At 50.2% G+C, this 20,032-nt stretch overlaps 9 protein-coding genes across 9 annotated transcripts, besides 9 other annotated features; all 9 read left to right on the forward strand.

The window, feature by feature from the left end:
- Positions 1–427: 427 nt before the first annotated feature.
- On the forward strand, positions 428–2,461 carry TraAM80_05929 (uncharacterized protein; the record flags this gene model as incomplete). Its single annotated transcript, XM_029382789.1, has 1 exon — positions 428–2,461. One exon carries the CDS (start codon positions 428–430, stop codon positions 2,459–2,461), a length of 2,034 nt encoding a protein of 677 aa, XP_029237458.1.
- Positions 2,462–2,511: 50 nt separating this feature from the next.
- Positions 2,512–2,607: a microsatellite.
- Positions 2,608–2,870: 263 nt separating this feature from the next.
- Positions 2,871–3,374, forward strand: TraAM80_05930 (poly(A) polymerase; the record flags this gene model as incomplete). The annotated part of the gene is made up of 1 exon (XM_029382790.1): positions 2,871–3,374. The coding sequence occupies one exon, from the start codon at positions 2,871–2,873 to the stop codon at positions 3,372–3,374; it is 504 nt and encodes a 167-aa protein (XP_029237459.1).
- A 490-nt stretch (positions 3,375–3,864) lies between these two features.
- On the forward strand, positions 3,865–4,662 carry TraAM80_05931 (poly(A) polymerase; the record flags this gene model as incomplete). The annotated part of the gene is made up of 1 exon (XM_029382791.1): positions 3,865–4,662. The coding sequence occupies one exon, from the start codon at positions 3,865–3,867 to the stop codon at positions 4,660–4,662; it is 798 nt and encodes a 265-aa protein (XP_029237460.1).
- Positions 4,663–4,951: 289 nt separating this feature from the next.
- Positions 4,952–4,967: a sequence feature (A-rich).
- Positions 4,968–5,003: a microsatellite.
- Positions 5,004–5,074: 71 nt separating this feature from the next.
- Positions 5,075–5,098: a microsatellite.
- Positions 5,099–5,220: 122 nt separating this feature from the next.
- Positions 5,221–7,509, forward strand: TraAM80_05932 (uncharacterized protein; the record flags this gene model as incomplete). Its single annotated transcript, XM_029382792.1, has 1 exon — positions 5,221–7,509. One exon carries the CDS (start codon positions 5,221–5,223, stop codon positions 7,507–7,509), a length of 2,289 nt encoding a protein of 762 aa, XP_029237461.1.
- Positions 7,510–7,774: 265 nt separating this feature from the next.
- TraAM80_05933 (uncharacterized protein) lies at positions 7,775–8,143 on the forward strand (the record flags this gene model as incomplete). Its single annotated transcript, XM_029382793.1, has 1 exon — positions 7,775–8,143. The coding sequence occupies one exon, from the start codon at positions 7,775–7,777 to the stop codon at positions 8,141–8,143; it is 369 nt and encodes a 122-aa protein (XP_029237462.1).
- A 280-nt stretch (positions 8,144–8,423) lies between these two features.
- Positions 8,424–8,510: a microsatellite.
- Positions 8,468–8,520: a microsatellite.
- A 77-nt stretch (positions 8,521–8,597) lies between these two features.
- TraAM80_05934 (uncharacterized protein) lies at positions 8,598–13,412 on the forward strand (the record flags this gene model as incomplete). The annotated part of the gene is made up of 1 exon (XM_029382794.1): positions 8,598–13,412. One exon carries the CDS (start codon positions 8,598–8,600, stop codon positions 13,410–13,412), a length of 4,815 nt encoding a protein of 1,604 aa, XP_029237463.1.
- A 23-nt stretch (positions 13,413–13,435) lies between these two features.
- Positions 13,436–13,461: a microsatellite.
- Positions 13,458–13,496: a sequence feature (A-rich).
- A 956-nt stretch (positions 13,497–14,452) lies between these two features.
- Positions 14,453–15,772, forward strand: TraAM80_05935 (uncharacterized protein; the record flags this gene model as incomplete). The annotated part of the gene is made up of 1 exon (XM_029382795.1): positions 14,453–15,772. The coding sequence occupies one exon, from the start codon at positions 14,453–14,455 to the stop codon at positions 15,770–15,772; it is 1,320 nt and encodes a 439-aa protein (XP_029237464.1).
- A 350-nt stretch (positions 15,773–16,122) lies between these two features.
- TraAM80_05936 (condensin complex subunit 3) lies at positions 16,123–19,293 on the forward strand (the record flags this gene model as incomplete). The annotated part of the gene is made up of 1 exon (XM_029382796.1): positions 16,123–19,293. The coding sequence occupies one exon, from the start codon at positions 16,123–16,125 to the stop codon at positions 19,291–19,293; it is 3,171 nt and encodes a 1,056-aa protein (XP_029237465.1).
- A 295-nt stretch (positions 19,294–19,588) lies between these two features.
- On the forward strand, positions 19,589–19,957 carry TraAM80_05937 (peptidyl-prolyl cis-trans isomerase NIMA-interacting 4; the record flags this gene model as incomplete). The annotated part of the gene is made up of 1 exon (XM_029382797.1): positions 19,589–19,957. One exon carries the CDS (start codon positions 19,589–19,591, stop codon positions 19,955–19,957), a length of 369 nt encoding a protein of 122 aa, XP_029237466.1.
- Positions 19,958–19,979: 22 nt separating this feature from the next.
- Positions 19,980–20,003: a microsatellite.
- Positions 20,004–20,032: the final 29 nt, after the last annotated feature.

Here is a 20,032-nt window from a genome sequence, read left to right on the forward strand (position 1 = left end):
AGCTTTGGCAGCGGCAGCGGCAGCGGCGGTGCAGCTCCTGCCGACAAACCTGCAGCCCCGTCGAATCCTTTCAGCTTTGGCAGCGGCAGCGGCAGCGGCGGTGCAGCTCCTGCCGACAAACCTGCAGCCCCGTCGAATCCTTTCAGCTTTGGTAGCAACGGTGGCGGCGGCTCGTTTTCCAAGAACGTGTTTGGCTCAGCTGTTCCTGATAGAACGTTTAGGAATTCATTTGGTAACTAGATGTTTGTTGTTTAAACTAACTAGTTTATACTGCAGGGAATAGGATGGTTTAATGAGAGTTTACTGTGCTCTTTCTTTTTTGCTTCTGCGTGAAGCGTTTATGGAATTATGTTTTGTACCTATGTTTTTGTTTTGCTTTGCCTAAAGTGTTGGTGGATATTCTGTCGAAATCATTAGAGTTGAGGCGATGCGTTCAGCAGCTTCCCGCCGTGAAGAAATTCAGAAAAAGATAGGGCTGCTTCGTCAGGAGCGGGAGAGGGAGCAGCGAGCCTTTGAAGAACTTGCCTCAAGGAATGCGGAAATGACACCCGCAGAGATAGCTGAAGCTGCACGAAAGAAAGCGAAGGAGGAAGAGACGACAAAACTACAAGTGGGCCAAACTATCGTTTCCGTTGGGGATTACGTTCAAACAATTGACGACGCACGCGCTCTATTTACAGCAGAGAGCGGGATCTTCATTCTTGATCCTCTGAAACAGGTGTATCTAGGAGAGAAAGGCAAGGTTGTCTGCATCTTGCCCTCGTTTCAGGGCAAATCAGCCGTTGAACTTGTTTTTGCCGATGGTGCAACCAAAGTGTTTTTAACTGAATGCCTCGCGTTGGAACAAAACTCAAGGTCAAAAAAGGCGTTTGCACCACCGTTGACACACAAGGAGACCCACACTGATCCGGAAGACCTTCACGTTCCGGAGTTTGTACCTCCACCGAAGCCTGAGCCTCTTCCACAACCCTCCTGGAGCACAATTAGTATGCCTCCCCGCAAGAATAACCTAAGGCTGAGTAAGTCCGAGCCAACCACACTGGTGGACTCTTTCTCTGCTGTGACTGGTACAACAACAACTGCTGCTGCCAATAAAGAAGGAACAACATTGCTTCCCCCGGCAGTGGAGAGGGATAGCAGGGCACAGGAGGATGTTTCCAAAGAGGAACCCAAGGAGAACTCTCCGTTCCTTACAGATCTGGGTCAGCCAGCCCATGCTCCATGTCAAACGGGTCCTGAAAATTTGAAGTCGGGTGCAAGGATGGATCTGAGCATCGGTCTTGTGAAAGAGGTGCTCTCGGGGCGACAACGGGGAGAGGTTTCTGCAAGGGAACAATTGGGGAGTCCAATCCATTTTGACGCGGCTGCAAGCGCGCCGCTGATGGGCCGAGTTGAGCAGGACAATCTTCTTAAGACCCCTCGCGTAGATTTTATGACGTACAAACCCGAAAAAAGACGGGAAAGTACCTTGACAAGCGGCACCAACGACAGTGCCATCCCCACACATTGCCCTACAGTCTACAAGGCAAGGTTTTCGCTGAGCGATACGACTACAAGGATTCCTAGGTTTGGCAGCAAATGTTGTAGGGTGGCAGGCGCGCTTCCACACCAAATAGGATTGAAGTTTAATTCAATAGTCTTGCAAAAGGAAATTGACACGCTACAGGCAGTGCTTTCCAGGATAACGCGTGAGCTGAAATGGAATCTCGTGGGTCATGCAGCGAAACGATTGTTTACGACAGATGGAGTAGAGATCACGAGGGTGGATGCCATTCGCAATGGGATGTCATACGTGGTGACACCTGGCTATGCCTACAGTCCTGAGCCCGTAGTCAACAACAAATTAAAGAGCGCTAGGCCAACGATATCGACAACGACGCTGAAGACAAAGAGAACTCTTGGGATGGAGAAAGTTATTCGACCCACAGCGGCCCCAGCCATGACGGGGGATGTTGTTGTTCATACCTCAAAGTTGGAGCTACAACAGGCACCTGTGGCGGCAGCCACTTCTTCGGCTCTGATAGCACAACCCTCAAAATCGTCTCCCAGCCTGAGCGGACAGCCAACCCGGCAAAGGGTTTTAGGAAAAGGCATTGTGAAACCCATTTCTGTGCGGGTCTTCTCGAATGGAGAGTATGGTGATTCTCGCTGCGACCCATTTCCTTTCCGCACGGTGACTCTTCGTCCTATTCATAAGACGATGAGGGCGATTTTCAACACCATCGAACGTGATTTGGAGTGGCATTCTATGGGGAAGAAAGTTGAAAAATTATATGATGCTACCGGTTGTGAGATCACTTCAATTGAGGAGCTGGTTGACGGACAGGCCATTGTAGTGTCTACGGGGGATAAATTTGTGGTCCCCCACCCGACCAGTGTGCTGCACCAGGACGTGGGAAAACTGTTGGCAAATTCCAATGGAAAACTTCCATTTACTGGCGCTTGCCCACGAGGTGCCTGAGTCTGTGGTGGAGGCTGAAGATAGTTATTGGAACAGCATACAAGGGAGCGTTCTTTTTTTTTTTTTTTCGTCTGTTTTCTCCATTTTTGTTGTTCTTTATATTGGCGTGGTTTTCATTGCCATTTTTCCATTTTTTTTTTTTGTTTCGCTATTCTTGATTGATGTAACCGAGATACACTTTTTCTTAGTGTGTTAGTTACTTCGTCATTTTTGACTGATCCAGAAGATTTCGATAGAGTTTTTCTTTTTTTTTTGTGTAATGTGCGAAAGTTTTGCTTTTTAATTTCTTTTTCTAATTTGCAATGATCTCATTGTTTTAAATACATTGTTTTGTAGTGCTCTTTGCCTTATTGTTTGCTTATTTCTTGGGAAGCACCCTCGGTAATCTCTCGTAGCGAAGGTGGGAAAAATGGAGCCGCTGTACGGACCGACGAGACCACTTGAAGTTCCTCCTGCACAGCCACGTGACTTGGTGGAGTCCAAGAAACTCTGCGAGGAGATGGCGACTGTGCCTGATACCAGGGTGAGTGAGGCGATTCACCTTATCGAGTTTGCAGCCTACCGTCTAGTAGAACGCCTTATCACAAACCCAGAAGAGCGCTGGGTGCGAGCCCATCCATTTGGTTCTTGCGGACTGAATGCCTCTGTTGCAGATAGTGATCTTGATATGTATGGTGAGTTATTTCCTACCCCCTTTCCTCCCACTTTTTGTGGCCTCATCTTGCACATTTTGTTGGATTCCACGCGACACTTCCCTTCTCTTGTAGTGCTACCGCCTCTCTGTTGGGATCCGCCTTCCTCTCTTTCTCCTTTTTTAACCCCTTTTCTGACATTTTCTGGACCACCGCTAACAACTTCTTTTCTTTCCTTTTTTTTTCCTTTGCTTTCTCTCCGTGTCGGGCTTTTCTTTTGAAACGCCCGCGCTGTGTCGAGATTCTTACCCCTCTCCTTTTTCCTCACTTTCCGCCTTGCGTGCATCTGTCGACGCTGTGTCCTTGGGTAGTGTGCTGTTTTGTCCTTTTAAGGTCACAGCAGAGGTGTTTTTTCGTGAATTCCCTCCATTGCTACAGCATTTGGTGGGATGCGTGGTCGTGGTTTCAGCTAGAGTTCCTGTGGTGAAGTTCAGTTGCGGGGACACTTCTGTAGATGTTGTGTTTGTATCGGTGGCTCTGGCCGCTCCACCCACCATCGAGCAACTCTTAGATGATTCCTTCCTCCTTCAGGTTGCCCGTGTAACCCGCCCCAGTGCAAATGGATTACGTACAGTCTTGGAATTAAAGCGGCGTGTGCCGGTGGCGTATGGCGTCTTCACGACAGTACTTAGAGCCGTGAAGTTGTGGGCTGTGAGGCGGCATGTTTATGGAAGTTTATTTTCATACCCAAGTGGCGTGGTGCTTGCCGTGATGGTGGCTCGTGTTTGTCAAGTCATGCCTGCGTCTCACCCCAACGTTGTTTTACGTTTTTTCTTCCTGTTTTACACTCAATGGCTGAGTCGTCATGATCGTATCTCTCCAGTGTATATCACCGCATCTCTACAAGCCCGGGGTCGTATTCCAGGCCTTCCAGATTCCTGGTCCCCGCAGCGAGAGGCATGCCGTGAAGATTTGTTACCTGTTATCAATCCCGCCTACCCTTACGTCAACGACGCTCGCAACGTCGGTCGCTGCGGTTTGGAAGTTTTTTACACAGAGTTAACATATGCGTATCGCCTTTTGTCCAACTTGGAGACGCCTCTGGAGAAGATATGGGCGCCCTATCGCATATGGGAGGACTATTCCACTTTTCTTGTGGTCCATGTTTCTTGCGAAGAAGAAACGGATAAAAAAGTGGAAGTGGCTCTTGCCGCCTGGAGCGCCTACGTGATGAGTAAAATTCGGATACTAATTTACGCTGTGGAGCGTCTCGTGGATGCTCGTCCATATCCTCTGAAGTTAAATGATGGCTCATTAAGAGGCGGAGCACAATCCAATCGATGTCTGAAAGGTAGTTGTTTTCTTATAGGGGTAAAGGATAGAAGCGGTAGGCGACTTCTACAGAAGAATATGTTTTCCGAAGCGTTTGACGAGCTAAGGTATGCCGTGTTGGAGGGTTGTACTACGAAGAACGGTGGCCGAGGATTTGAGCGTGACGAGCGCACCATGCACGAGCCAAGGTTTACGCTGGTCGCAGCTGCTGATCTTCCGCCCATTTTAGGGGAGTAATCTGGGTTGTTTTTCTCTTTTTCTCTCTCCTTCACTCTATCCTTTACGCCTGCTCCACTCGATGACTTCTGCTGTCCGCGCCACTCTACACACGATATACTCCAGTATAAAAAGACAAATTTGTTGGCGTTGCTGCGTCTCCATCCCGCCGACGTTGCTCCTCGACCGACCAGAGGTGGCCGCCGGACAGAAAGTGTCGGGGAATGACAAGGGCGAGGGGAGACGCTGTGACCGGAGTTGCCCGTCAACACATTCACACATACATACATCAAAATAAAAAAAATATGTGCAAGAAACGGAAGAAAACAACAAAAACAACAAGACACACACATACACACACAAAGGAATAAACTGGTTATCAAAGAGGCACGAATTTCATGAAAGAAGCGGTTTGACATTTGGCTCCCGCCTCTTTTTTTTTTGATTTTTTTTTTTTGGTTCTGCCTGCTTTTCCCTTTGCGTTTGCCATGAGGCCTCTTCACCATATATATATTTTTTGTTCTGCGCTTTTTTTTTCTTGGTGGGGGGGAGGGAGTTGTTGGTATTGCACAGTAGCGGATGGAATTGTCGGCGTTTGAGGATAATCCCTTTGCGGAGGATGAGGAGGACGAGACCACACCTTTCGTGGAAGTCGCTTCCAGGAAAAGAGGGCGTGAGGAGGCGGCTGTAGAAGATCCAACGCGTGAGCGCTCGTCCCAGGAGGCGGCTGTCACTGTCCAGCCTGGTCCCGCGCCAGGCGCAACTCCCGCCATCGCGACCGTTGCCACGATTAGCAACGAGGGTACTCAGTTACAGGAGGAGATGGTTTCGGAGACTAATGGAGATACATCCGGCGTGGGACTTCTTTCGGTGGAGGATATCCTTATGGGATACGAGGAGCGTCAGGAGGAGGACGAGTTCAATGCACTAGTTGTGAAGGCAGCGGGTTTGGAATCGGCGGTGAAGGAGCAGGAGAAACGCCGTAGTGATGAGCTTGATCACATGTCAAAGAATAATCGAGAACTACGTGAGACTGTAGAGCTGTTGAGGAAGACTATTCTACGCATACTCGAGGAAATTAATGGCTTGCAAAAGGCACATAGTGCAGCGTTTACTGCGTGCCATACAAGTAATGAGGCGATGGAGTTGTTGGGAGAGGTTGAGAGGAAGAACGGGGTTCTTCAGCAGGCCGTCACAAACCTTGCAGAGTGCTTACATGCTCGGGATAGTGAAGGAAGCCTCCCCCCCCACCTCAAGGAACGCCTTCTCTCTTGTATTATTGGCACACCATCTGAACTCCCAGATCTTACGGCGTTTGATGTAGAGGCAGAAAAACTTCGCTTTGAGCTCTGCAAGGAGGCGATAGATAAGCTGCGCACTGAAGGTACGACACATATAGCGCTCCCACTTGTAGAGGCGCTGGGGACGATGCTAAAAGAAGTGATGTCACGATATGACACAATGTACAAGTCCACAAAGGCCTTGCAAGCGTGTGCGGAGGCGGAAGCATCCTCGCTGCGTGAGCTGGCGCGGAGCTCGTTAGAGTGGTATACCCGATCCGCCAGTCGAGCCCTCGCCGGAAGTAGCGGCACCCAACTGTCTGTACCTACAGAGTTACAGGAGGCAGCATTAGGCAATCAACACTTGGAGGCCACACTACATCACTTGGAGTCTGTGTTACACCAACTGCTTCAGATGCCAAACGTCATAGCGGTGTCCAGGCAGAATGTACCTTCTGTTGCGATGGCTTCTGCCTTTGTTATTTGCCAGGAGCTGGAATCTTACACGGAGACTCTGGGGCATGAAGTGCTTCATTTGAGGAAGCTGCTCGCCACAGATACGGCGACGCTGCAGCAGCTGAGTGAGGCGGGGGAACCTCAAGAATTAACCACCTCCGTGGCGGAATCGCGTCACACACCTGTGAAGGGCGGGTGGTTGGTGACGCTAACAAATAATTTGTTGGAACGGCTGAGCGCTGCAGACACTCTCAGGCATGCGTTAAAAGATTCCGTAGAAAAGAGAGGAGCTCCGGCGGTGGAGCTGCAAATAGCTTTTTTAAAGAGGTATGTCGCCATGCAGGAAACACTACTGCGTCAGCTTTGTACGTTAAACAGTGCACTGCAGGAGAGGGCCCATATTGTGAGCGTTATTCGCGAGGTGGCTTTGCGTGACGGCGATGACACGGTTATCAGTGTGTTGGAGGAAAAGATGCAGCAGGAGCCTGAAAACGATATTGCTGCACTTTCCGGGGAGTTTGGACGCATATGCACGGAGTCATTGCGGCAGTTTGCCGTTGAAGCTTCTGAATTGCTTCGTGAATACGAGGCACGCGCTTCACAAAGCGCGCTGCAGCTACACGAAGTTCGCAATTTTTTTTCAGACACAGTTCATGCACTAGACCGCATTGTGTACGGCGACACACCAAAATCGAGGCCCATTCAAATACCACTTTCGGATGCACTGCTGCCGATAATGGCAGAGACGAATGAGACGCCCTTCGAACTAAAGTTGGTCCCCTCCGAGGATGGGGGCGAAGCCTTTGTGCAGATGGCCTCCACCTACCATGACCAAGAGATGCAGGAGGAGGTTGTTGCCCTCAATCGACGAAGTTCGGTGCTGAAAGAATGTTTAAAGTGGTTGTCAATGCAACCATATCACGGCACCGTCTCACGGTTGCGTTCCCTACAGAAGGAAATTGACGCTGTCAGACAGAAGCTGGCAGAATTTGTCGAGCAGGAAGCGAAATGGACTGCGCTGAAGGAGGAGTTGGAGGCGGTCCGCAGGGAAACGTTTGCTGTTCAAGGCGCCACGGCAAAGATGCGAGACAAATTAAATGACCTCCGTGAGCGCCTGCGGGCGAGCCCGTAATAGGGTTGTCCATTAGTCCGGCCATCTGAACAGGCGGGGTAGGTTTACATTTTCTGCTTCTTGGCCGCACAAATATGCTCACAGATGGACTCATCCTCGTTACTTTTTCCCCCTTCTTACTCCTTTCCATGTTCCCTCAACAACAATAGTAATATGAAGTCTTTGTGTTATTTCTGTTGTTATTGATCTATTCCGGCAGTATGCTCTCCGCGTGTGATGCCCCTTTCCCGCTTCTCACAATATCATTAGGGCCTCAAGAGTAGGGATGTGCCAGGTGGGCAGTAAGGGGTGGATTTTCACGGATTTAGAGAGCTGCTTTGTGGGTAAGGATTTACGGCTGTATCAGTGCACCTGCCCCATTTCCACCTGCCATTCCACGCCAATGGGCAATGCTTGCCTCTTTACAACGTCTTTTCTTGTATTTTGTGGAGTTTTCTGTGCCATCTGGCTATTTGCTTTGGCGGCGTATGTGTACGTTTCAGGTCTCGTTGCGGAGCACCGGAAATCCCTTTTAACGGAGAAGAGTCATTTTGCACGTGGCTCCTACTATTATGAGAAAATGTTCGGCGGTGATAGGAAGAGGAAAAGCTTGTTAGCCGGCGACAATTTAACGGAAATACCTCAGGGGGGTTGATAATGTTGGCTTTGTGTAGGCGACCTGATTGCCGTGGCGACGAGAATGAGGGATAGAAGCAGAAGAGGGATCGAGAAGAGGTAATAAGGCGATGAAAGTCCCACCCAAATCTGAAAGAAGAAGAGGTGATAAAGTACGCGGGTGGGGTGGGGGAAGCTAAGAATGCGAAGCACTCGTGAGGGTGGGTGAGCTATTCTTGCATATGTGTATGTGTGCGGATCGACTGGACGTGAGTGTCTGCCTGTACGAGTCAAAGGATAAGTGTTGATTTTATTTTTAGTTCTCTCTCGCTCCCTTTCTTGTTTTGTTTTAAATCTGCCCCTTTTTCTTTGCTTACTTATGTCTCTTCTTTTTTTTTTTTTTGTTTGTGTGTGTGTGTATACTTTTTACAACTTTTGACCTACTTCACAGAGAAGGTTTGTAAATACTGTAAATACTGACTGCTAAGGAGGAGATGCCCCATTTTGCTCCGCGTGCGATTGCGGTAGCCTCTGCGGCTGCTGTTACGATTCCAACCGCCATATTACTTTTACGTCTCGCAAGGTCCCGGAAGAGACAGCAAGAGCCACCCTTTGACGACGTGCCGGTCCCCCAGTGGACTGTACATCAGGTGGCGCAGTGGCTTCGCTCGCTCGGCGTATCTGAAGAGGCAGTAAATAATTTTCGCAAAAATGATGTGGATGCGTCGGTGCTTTTTCTTTTGGAGGAGGGGGATAACGTCAACAAATTGGCACCCAAGATGCGCGACCAGCTTCTTATTCGGCGTGGGCTTCGCGAACTGCAGGCTCAAACAACGCGTGAGGAGCATGAGGTAAAATCCGTTTCTGCGCCAGGAGAGGGCAGATATGAGGCTGAAGCAGATCGTGTTATGGACTTCTTAAAAAGGCTCACTGCAATTGGCAGTTTACTCACTTCAAGTGAGTTTAACAATGCTTCACCTGACATGCAGCGAAGGCAGCGGCAGGAGTGCCTGGAGTGGATGCAGGGTTTTTTGGGAGAGGTGCAAAAGTTTTCACCAGAACATCAGGCTAAATTAATGCCTTTTGCAAAAAAGGTGGAAACCCTTATTATTCATTCCCAGGGGAGTGGTGCTACAAGGGCCTCAGCAGAGCCCAGCGACTTGGAGACACAGCTGAAGACATTGCACGAGATGGTCGACAGCTTTTTACGAGTGCTTGACTCCACCAACATGCGTGTGATATCTGACCCTCAGGTGGTGTTGCTGCGCGAGAGAGTTCAGTCTCAGATCAATGATATTCTGGCTGTTACACGTCGCTTGCCGCCACAGTATGGCGAGCCACTACGGAAGAAGTGCGAGTTGGTCCTGCAGAAGCTTCAGGGAGGAGGTTCGGCGGAAGAAGAGACGACAACGGCGGTGGAGGCCACCCAGGCTGCCTCAGCATCGCAAGCGGTGTTGCTGGCGCCCATGGTAAAGCGACTACGGGACGTTTTCACATCTCTCAAGTCATCCCATTTAATAAGTCTGGAACCCGCAGAGCGTTTGTTTCGCATCTCCGAAATGTTGAAGGATGTGCGAAACATTCAACAAGAGGCAGCCACGTGGAGTGATCCCCGTGCGATTGAAGTCGTCAATCAGGTGTCAGGGAACATCGTTACGGTGCTGGAGCAAATGGAAGCACTTACACAGGAGGAAGTGGCGTCGGTACGTGCAGGGACCACTGAAGAAGGTGACGAGAATGGGAGTGCCCAGACAAGTCTTCAGGGGATTGTTGCTATGCTTCAGGCCCTTATTCAAGTCCTCTACTCGGATGACTTGGCCCGTGCTGCCCCTGCGGTACGACAGCAAATGTTGTCTCAGCTGCAGCAGAGTATGCGGCGCTTGCGTCAGCAGGTTGCAGGCCTCCCGTTAAACCAAGCCACAGCGTCTGTGGCAGAAATGATTGAAAAGGGCAATGCATATGTGAATGCACTCGTGGAGAGTGACCGAGGCGCCAATATAGAGTTGGAGGAAAACCAGGGCAACGAGAAGGAGGAAGTAAAAAATATTCCTCGAGAAGTTGAAGTAAACAGGGAAATGCCTTTATACTCCTCGGAGGTAAACCCACTGGATATGGAGTGGCAAGGCAGTGCCATAGACGATGCGCTACTGGAATTGGAGAAACTGTTTGAATACATTAATTCGAACGAGTATAAGACGATGCCCCCTGGAAAGAAGAGTGAGGTGGCACGGCAGAATTTGGCTCGCCTCATCGATATTGAGAAGCGTTGCGCGCAGTGTGAGGGTTTTGATCAGCTGAAGGAACTTATTGAGCCCTTGAAGGAAATTGTACAGAGTGCAGTGAGAAGGGAGGAGGAGTCAGCCGCACCAGGGCGCACACCACTTTTTCTCAACATTTCTACCCATCTCAGGCAAATGGGTGATCTCATTAACTCTGATGAGTTTAAGAGGGCTGATATAAACTCGAAGAAAAGTGCCGCGAGATCCATTATCCCGCAGTTGCAGAAAATTGCTTCCACGTTGTCTCTCCTTCCTTCCCAGGAACGCGCTGCGGCGGAGCGACTCTTGTCACCTATCAATGAGACATTGAAGGGTATCGCCGCGAAACGTGAAGAGGACTCCTCAGAGGATGTTGCTGGCCCCCAACATGTGATGTCACAGATGGAAGAGGTGTTATCCATTTTGCAGTCCGAGGGGTTTCAAACCACAACCGAGCATCAGCGACAAGTTATTGTTAGGCGATTGTTGCAAAAGATGACCGAACTGAAGGAGGAGTGTGCGCAAGAAGGCGGAGCAGCGACTCCACTGCTGCCCATTCTTCATCGTCTCACAGCACAACTCCAATCGTTTGTTCAGACTGGAGGACCTGTAAGAGCTACTGGGGCACAAGCTCACGGCGAAACCACGGCTGACGCTGTAAATGAAAAAGACGAAGATGACGGTAATGACGCGGGCGAAGATGATGATGCTCAGGATGAAGAAGCAGCAGAGGAAGTACCCGTGACAAATGGAGTGGCAAGAAGGGAGGACATTGCGGAGGAGCGACAAAAACTTTTTAAGGCGGTGATAGACATCACGTCAGAGCTGCGCAACAGCAACAATAACCATGTTGTACTCTCCGTAGAAGAGGTGCAGCCTCTCCTTGGGCTTTTGGAGATGGTCGACTCTGTTGGATTTATCACAGTGCAGGAAAGACGCCTTCGGGACGAGTTTGACGCCCAGATACGGCGTGCCTCAGGAGAGAGCAATCGCGCGGGTGAGACGAACCACCTGACCCTTCGGGAACTCATCCGCATTTTTTCGTTGCTAAAAAACCGACTCTCCACATCGCCTCCGTCGTCGATTGAAGAAATGGCTTCCGCCATGACAACGGCGGAGGACGCGCTGCGCGAGGCTGGCCAGCAAAATATACCATGGCGTCGTTATCCACAGGTTGTGAATCTGATTGGGGATGTTCTCACCCTTATTCAACAAATACAGTCCACAATGAGAGAGAACCTCCCCATCGCGGAGGGGAACACACCTAATGAGACCGCGGAAGAGCCACGTGAAGGTTTTTCTGAGTCTGAGGATGCGGTTCAAACTGGCGCGAATGTGGCGTCACAAACAGAGGATAGGAAAGACAATACTCCCTGTGATGCATCGGGGGGGTCCCAAGACCCTCAGACTGCCGCTCGCGATTCGTCACGGGTACCGTATGTAAATCGTCAGGCAGAAGAAGAAGGAGCTGCAGAGACGGATGAAAACAATATTGCCCGATTACTGTTGGAGATCTCAGAGCAATTGAGGGAACCTTCAGTCCCAGAGGGGCTGCTTGACCGCTACTCTATGTTATTGAGCTTCATTGAGGGTTCATCCACAGAACCCTCTATTCATGAGGCGATTGCATCCATACGGGAACAAATAAATTTACAACGCATTTCAAATTGTGACACCACCTCTGAGGAGCCCAATTCCGCTGAGGAAAATGAGGAGGAGGTGCAAGAGGAGGAGGACGAAGAAGAAGGAGAAATGAGGGCTGAATCCGAAGAGGCGATGTCAGGAGGATCACCGACCCCAACTAGGGACACGGAAGAGGTGAAGGCTGCGGAGGCACTCAAGGAGCCCTCCTCTCAAGAAGAGGCTCTGGCAGCGCAGTCTATTGACGTGGAGCAGGCCATGGGCAAGCAAACAGGGGGAACGGTGTCAAGAGATAACACGTCTGGATTTCTTTTGAGTCACCTTTCAAGAGATTGCGTTCCTGGAGGAGCAAGGAATGAGCTTTTGCTATTGCCGCGAATTGAAAAAAGGATTTTTGCGGAGGAACAACATTTCATTGAACACACGACACTAAGTGATATTCAAAACGTCAGTAAGGTGATTCTCCATCTTGAGAAAAACACGGCGGTAAAGGGCGACCCATTGCTGAGTGATCGTGTGAAACGCGTGAAAAAAGCCTTTGCAAGACAATTAGAGGCTTTTCATGGAAGTGGGCAACAGTCTATTGCAGTTTGCTCCTCATTACAGCTTTGTTGTAGAGACACAGTCATGTCAGGTGAGGATGTTCGTGAGTTTGTCATATGCACAGCTGCGGAAGCGGATGCATTTGGGGGGACAATCAACAATAAGGAGCTGGTAAAGTCTCTAACAGAGGGGACGCCGGTGCAAACTACAGTTCCCAGTGAAGTTGTCAAGGAGTGGGCCGGGAGAAGCATAGCGGTTCTCTTCTGCGAATATGGGGTCATGAGTGGAACAGAGCTGAGTGAACTTGTGTTGCTGCGCGAGGTACTCGTGAATCGCTACGGGTTTGAGGTGATCACTGTGACGGAGTCTAATGCAACACAAATGCGCAGCCTACTGGGGGAACTGGTTTCCTTGGGAACGAGGCGACTGTTTCTATTCTGTCTAACGCAGTATGATACAACACCGTTGCCATTTACCGTTATTTTCCAGGACAGCTCGTTTCTTCCTTTACGTGAGGCGCTGCAGCTGTCATTGGCCATTGAGCGTGTTGTGTTGCTGCACTGTCAACCTATGAAACTTACCACCGTGTCTGCTTTAAATGGATGCTGTGGTAAATTTCTTTCAGTAGAGCTCACGGAAGCCGCGCGGGACGACGTACAAGCGCGGCGCTGCTGGCTCTTTGATGGCCTGCTCACTCCCGCTCTAACAGAGCTTCTCTCCCTTGATACCAAGGCCATGCTATGCCCAGAGGACCTTGCCACTTACACCGTTACGGCGTTATCTTCCTTTAAGATGAACTTTGGAAGCTTTACTGAAGGCGAACCATTAGGTATGGGTTTTTTTGTTCCCTGTGACGCTGCAGATTAGAATATTTTTTTTTAGGTAAGTACCCCCCCCCACCCCACCACCACCACCAAAACAAAATTGAAAACGGAAAAAAAACAACAACAACCGAAAATAAGCTGCGTGTGCCCCTTCACTTTTTTTTTTCCGTTTTTGTTTTAAGCATGGGGTGAGAGAGAGAGTTCTTTTTTTTTTTTCTTCCTTCTTTTGAAAGTTGTGAACACGCCCATGAAGAGAATGTGCGAGTTGCTGAGGCCAAATAACTGATACAATTTCTCCTTCATTCTTCGTGTTTTTTACCCGTAACGTGATTTTTATTTCCAGGGATACCGCGTTGGAAGGCAGCGTGAGGGAGGCTTTTTTTTTTTGTTTGGCTGCCCCACGCCAAGCTCCTGTTTGTGGACTGCGCGGATTGAGGGATCTGGAGTTTGTGGGGCCACAAGGGGTGCCATTTTGTGATTTCACAAGGGGAGAACGGCGAGCACGGCCGTATGTCTTTTGAGTTCTTTTGTTTACGAAGGTGTCTGTGCGTGTATGGGATAAATCTACGCTTCTGTATGGAATGTTAGGCGTAATGAGCCCGACGGTGGTCTTCTTGTATTGGGCCTCTACACTTTAGATCTGGGTTGGGGTGGTGGTGGCAGGGCTTCGTCAAGGCGCACATCTTTTCTTTCTTTCCACTTTTTTTGTTCTGTTGATCGCTCATCTTTTTGACTGAAGGCGCAACGTCTTCTTGGTTGCTTGATTTTACCTACACATCATCCAAGCGCTTGTGAGGGCCCCGTCTTAGTTGTTTTTGTTTGAGGGAGTACAAACCCCTAACACTATTTCCGCAAAGCATGAACACATCATTTGGGAAAGCGCACGCTTTTGTGTGAGAGGGAATCTTGAGGAGGTCAGTGCTTTTTTTTTCCGGGATTCTTCCTGTCCCTCCTCCCTTTTTCTGTATGTATTTGTGAATGCCGCTCTGGTTTTGTGGCGTACGGTCTTATGCTTGCCTTTTTTTTTTTGAGTTGCCTAGCATAGTTGGTGTGGCGGTGAAGGAGGGAGGGAGCACACGGTAAATGGCGGAGGCAGCACGCAACGTGCGTCACTACGTTAGTGATTGTCTGCAGGAAAGGCACCCATACGATACCGTGAAGGCCTTTGCTGGTCGCCCAGAGCGTGACAGGGGTTTGGTGTACAGTGGGTTGCAGCCGCTTAGCACGGACAACTGGATTGGCAGTCTCAGCGACCCTACCGTGGGCAACACGCAGCGTGTGAGGACGTTACGTCTTCTTATTGCCCACTCTGCCTCTCAAGAGATGAAGATAACTCTGTTGCGTAAAAGCATTGTGCCTGTTGTTGTTGCCGCGTTGAACAATACGCCAGATGCGGACTTTGAGTCTCAGGCGTTTAGTTTGCTGCGATCGCTTTGTGTACTTCCGCAAGGGTGTCATAGTGTTATAGGCGAGGGTGGATTAGAGGCTGCCATTCGAGCTATACATGATCAATCCAATCTCGAGGCACGCCTTGACGCGAGAACGATGGCAGTAATGGTGCTTTACCAGATCAGCTTTAACACGGCGGGTGTTCGTTGGTTATTGGGGGCGGATGTGCCACCTGGGTTTGAGTTACTAGACAACACCGCTGGTTCCTCGACGCTGGTGATGACTAAGGACGATGTCATTGCGGCTCTTGTCTTCGTTGTGAAAAATGATGCCCACACGGCTCTCGACATGCTGCTTTACGCGATCACCTCGCTCGCTCAACTGACGGCAGTAACGGAGGGAATTTTTGCCGTATTACAAGGAAACACTGTGACAGTGGTTAGCTCCCTTTTGCGCAGTTACACCTTGGACACCCACTGGCTGGTGGAGGAGGAAAAAATACGGGTTGTATCTCAACTTCTTATCGTCATGTGGAATGTTGCGCTAGAGCAGCGCGGTGTGGAACACTTGGACGAGCTTGGCGTCGCCGACGATCTCTTTCGGCTGTTTGGCGTGGTGCACAAGCGTCCACTCTGGTTGCTTGGCCCACTATTCCGGGCCTTGACCGGGGCGCTATCGGCGGTCTACAAACTACTTTCGGTGAAGATGCGGAGCCTTGAGCCACTCAACGGGGATACCTCCCGTATTGAGACCCTTTACCAATTTCTTCGCAGCATCAACGATAGTGTGAATTTGTCGCGGCGTACGGAGCGGGAGCCACACCCCAACGTAGTGGCCACTTTAAAGAATGTGGTGCTCTGCACACACTTCGCGGCGGAGGTAAAGGCGGTTCGTGACTTTACACACAAGTATCTGAAGGAAATGGCCAAAGAAGGTACCACGGAGGCGTTTTACTTCAGACGTCAACTGTTTTACTCCACCAAGTGGGAAGAGGAGTTCGACGCCTCCGTGTAGCACCTGTACCTCACTGGTTTCCCGTGCGATGTACATTTTTTTTTTTTTTTGCTACGCAGCAATGTGCACACAAAGGAAACGGCAAAACAACAAAAAGAAAAAAATAATAATATGATATTTGCCTGTCGATGTGTAGTATTGTTTTGTCGTTGTTCTGCTCATATGTGTCGTGCGTTTATTACTTGAGAGGTGCTGTGTGCCTGCGCTCCCACTGCAGGCGATGTTTCTTACCTTGTTCTTTTGTTTGTTGCGGGTGGTTTTTGTCTTATTATTATTATATTTTTTTTTTCGCTGCGCGCGAGTGAGAGAGAGAGGCACCAGTGCGCTAGTGGATTGCTGGCTAAGGAAGTATGCCCTCCAGGAAGGTGGCGGGCGCGTGCTGCGCCGTCGAGGACGTGGGCCTTATATTTCAACAGATTCACAAAAGCGCCGCACACTTTCATAAATGCAGGACGAAACTACTAGCCTATGCCGATGCAAATTGTACAGGCATCATAGACGCCGTGTGCCGCGTGGCGCTACTTGTGTTGAAGGAATCCCCGCGGCTTGCATCGGACTCCCTCAAGCGTCACCACAGCTTTCTTACAGATGTGTGCAAGGGGTTTCGCGAGCATTTTAAATCTGACGAGATTGCCGTTGCTTTGATGAGAACCGTGGAGCCGTTTCACAACGCCAACGACAAGACTGTGCGTCTTGGTGTTGTTTCTGTGTTTGATGCTTTACTGAAGACCGTGGATCAAACCAACACCTCGGAGGAACGACAGAACTTTTACCAGAATGTGGCGGAGATGCTGAAACTACGGGTTCATGACAAATTTCCAGCGGTACGTGAGCGGGCTGTTTCTGCCGTCTCGTGCTTTCAGTCAGGCAAGAAAGATTGCGACGTTACACAACAACTTATGGCACTGTTGTGCACAGATAATTCTGCTGATGTGCGGCGCCAGATACTCCGGTGCATATGCGCACGAAAAGAGTTCCTTGAGGGCTATTTTCATGGAATGATTCGCTGCGTGCGTGACGTTGTGTCGCGTGTACGGGCCGAGGCTTGGGATGCTCTTAGCCGATTTCATTGGAAATATCTTGCTGCCTATGCCACGGCAAAGAACATCCTTTTACCCGATTTGATTCATCAAGGCCTTTCCGACGCAAGTAGCTCTGTAGTCATCGCCTGCAGAGCAGCCTTGACGAACTGCTGGTTACATCGCGACTACAGGAACGATTGCGAGGCCATGCTGGAACTCGTTCTCACCGGCAGAGGCGGACTTGAGCCGTACGAGACGCTCTCCACCGATATGCTGCTGTACTGCCGCAAGCACAGGAATGCAAAGACGCATGTGGTGAATTTTGATTCCGTGAGTGCTGCATCGCTTCTACTTTGGAAGGCGAATGCGAAGCTGGCGGCGGATACAGAAGGCGATGATGAGACGGCTGTCCTGCTGCCACTGCCACAGTTTAGCACGCTACTGCAGGAGACCGTGTACGCCTACGCCCGGCCTGACGTAGATCCCAAAACGGTGAACTTCAAGAATATGGACGAGGTGGATATTATTTTGCGCATCCTCCTCTCTGCTTTTGATGTCTATGAGGAAAACGGTTACTTGGCACACGCTGATAACACCACCCGCAGCAGTCTTCTGCGCATTATTGGGTTTCTTCTCAAGGTGGTCCCGGATGACGACCCCGCACTGTTTGTCGACGTGGCTGTCCGCTCACTGAAGTCGCTGACAGGACGAACCCCAGAGGAGGCAACGAAGACAATTACCTCTTCACTCGATTCACTCTTTCGCAGCCTGAAGTTGCCACAAAAGTACGCTCTCGGCTACGACGATGTGGAGGCGTTTGGAAGGAAAAGCCGAGAGCGACAACGAGAGTTGTTCCGCCTTCGTATGAAGCTTCGCGGCGGGGAGACATCCCAGGAAGAGTACGATCAGCTAAAGGAGGAGATGGACAGAGACGAGAAGTTTTTGCTGCGTATGCAGTTTATTGTGTTGGCGTTTCTCTCCCACTCTCAACGGGGGGACACCATTCCCACCTTCTGCTCCCACATTATCCAGCTGGGTCGACAGCAGGATAATGAGGCTGTGAAGGTTGCTTCCACCACGTCACTGGGGCTGCAGTGCCTCGTCAACCCTGACACCGTGCATACGTTTATGCCACTCATTTTGAGTGATGCGAATGAAATTGTGGGGAGTTCAGATCGATGTGTCGCGCTTGCGGCTCTGGGGGTAGTCTTTGATCTGGTGATGGAATACGGCCTGCGCTTCTTTGACTGCTCTGCACGTGACGCTGGTCACAGTAGCCATTATATGCATGCCGGTGCCGCGGAATTGGGTACGGTGACGACCACCACAAATACAGCAGGAACGACTGCAACGGATATTTTCTCGTCTAGTGGTGGAGCTGGTCTCACTGCAGGTGACATGGATGGACGCTTGCATCACGAGCGTGCTCTCGCTCAGGAAGATGAACATAAAGTGGGTGGCAACAACATTCTAAACACGTTACGCTCGTTTCTGCGCTCGCACTGTGCTGAGCGGAACCCAATGGTTGTGGTTGGATTTTGCAAGCTGCTTAGCTGCAATCGTGTTCCTCATGCTCAGGTGCGGGAAATCCTTGCTGATATTTTGATGCATTACGTGGCATACCGCCAGGAGGAGAAGGGTAATGTCCGTGCGGCGTACATGATAGATTTTCTAAACAAATTTTTCTACAGCTTTGCATCCAGTCATCCAAACCGGCAAGTGGCATTTGCCCAGGGTGGCATGCTTGCCTTTACGGCACTCTTACGGCACAATCCTGTCGTTGCCATGCACCTCATGGAGGTTGTTACGCGACTCTCTGACGCGTATGTCCTTGTGCAGATTCGTGAGATTGATCCAGCGACGGCAAGGCAGGTTGCACGTCTGGCCGAAGGAGGGAATCCGTCTATGGAAGATTCTACACTAAATAAAAACGCTTCGGCTCGCTCTACAGCGACGCGTACTTCTACACGATGTAGTCGTCTCTTGCGGGAGCTAAGTCGGTTTTCCCTGCACGAGTACATTGCCAGTGAACTCCTTATTGAACTTGCACAAACAGGTTCTGGAGAGGCGGCGGAGGCATGTCTTGACACCTTGGAGAAGCGCATGTACTTCTACGCGAAGGAGACACCCAGCTGGCTTTTTTTCTGTGCTAACCGCGCCCTTAATGCAATGTGCAGTACTCTACAGAGTCGTTTGCAGAAGTGGCACGATGACGTGTGTGCCCGTTTCCCGCCATGTACAGACAGTGATGTAGCTGCCAACGATGCCAACGTGGCGAAGTGGCAAGAGGCGTTGGAGATACGAGAGCGTGCCGTAGAGAAAATACTTGACAGTGACATTGCTAAATTTGTTTGCCAGACCATTCGAGGTGTGCCGCCAGAGGAGGGCTCTGAGGTAGTGTCGTCAGCAGTCAAGATGGAAAGGAAACGCGAAAGAGAGACTGATGTGACATTTGGCATCAACTCGATGGTGACACGTCAGCGAAGGGTGCGTCGCTAGACGTTGTGTTTAACGTGTGTGTCAGAAATAGATTTAAAGAAGATTGCTAGATAGAGGGCCACTGCGAGTCCGTGTGTGTGTGTGTGGGGGGTGGGGGGGGTAGCGGAAGGGAGTGAAAGAAAGGCAGGAAAGATGAGGCGGACCAGGGAAGCGTTGGGCGGGGTTCTGCCGCCTCTGAGAATGCTGCGTCTGCTGGCTCTTGTGTAGGAAGGAGTTCCAGACAGATTTCTTTCTCTCTCTCAAGTCCCTGCTCCATTGCTTTTCAATTTTGTGGAAGCAAAGGAAAGAAAAAAAAATGGGTAAGGAGAAGAAGAAGGCCAGCAACAAGGACGGTGAGAGTAGTGGTGGCGGCAAGGCACCAAAGGACACCTCTGGTGGGTCAGGATACACCAAGGTGAAGGTGCGTCACATCCTCTGTGAGAAGTACAGCCGAGCCCTGGAGGCGTTGAATAAGGTTAACGAAGGGTCAAGTTTTGCTGATGTTGCACGGGAGTACAGCGAGGACAAAGCTCGCAGCGGTGGGGATCTGGGATGGAAGCGGCGTGGCGAAATGGTTGGCCCCTTTCAAGATGCTGCCTTTGCCTTGCCAAAGGGTGGCATGACACCGGAGCCAGTAAAGACCTCATTTGGTTATCACATTATTTTGGTGGAGGACAAACAGTAACGATGGACTGAGCCTTGCACAATTGTTTTGTTGTTTTGTTTTCTTTCGGTGATTCTGTGACTTGCCGACGGGTGC

Source organism: Trypanosoma rangeli (genome assembly GCF_003719475.1).
Source record: "Trypanosoma rangeli strain AM80 chromosome Unknown Tra_15.4_contig_00204, whole genome shotgun sequence".
NCBI lineage: Eukaryota > Euglenozoa > Kinetoplastea > Trypanosomatida > Trypanosomatidae > Trypanosoma > Trypanosoma rangeli.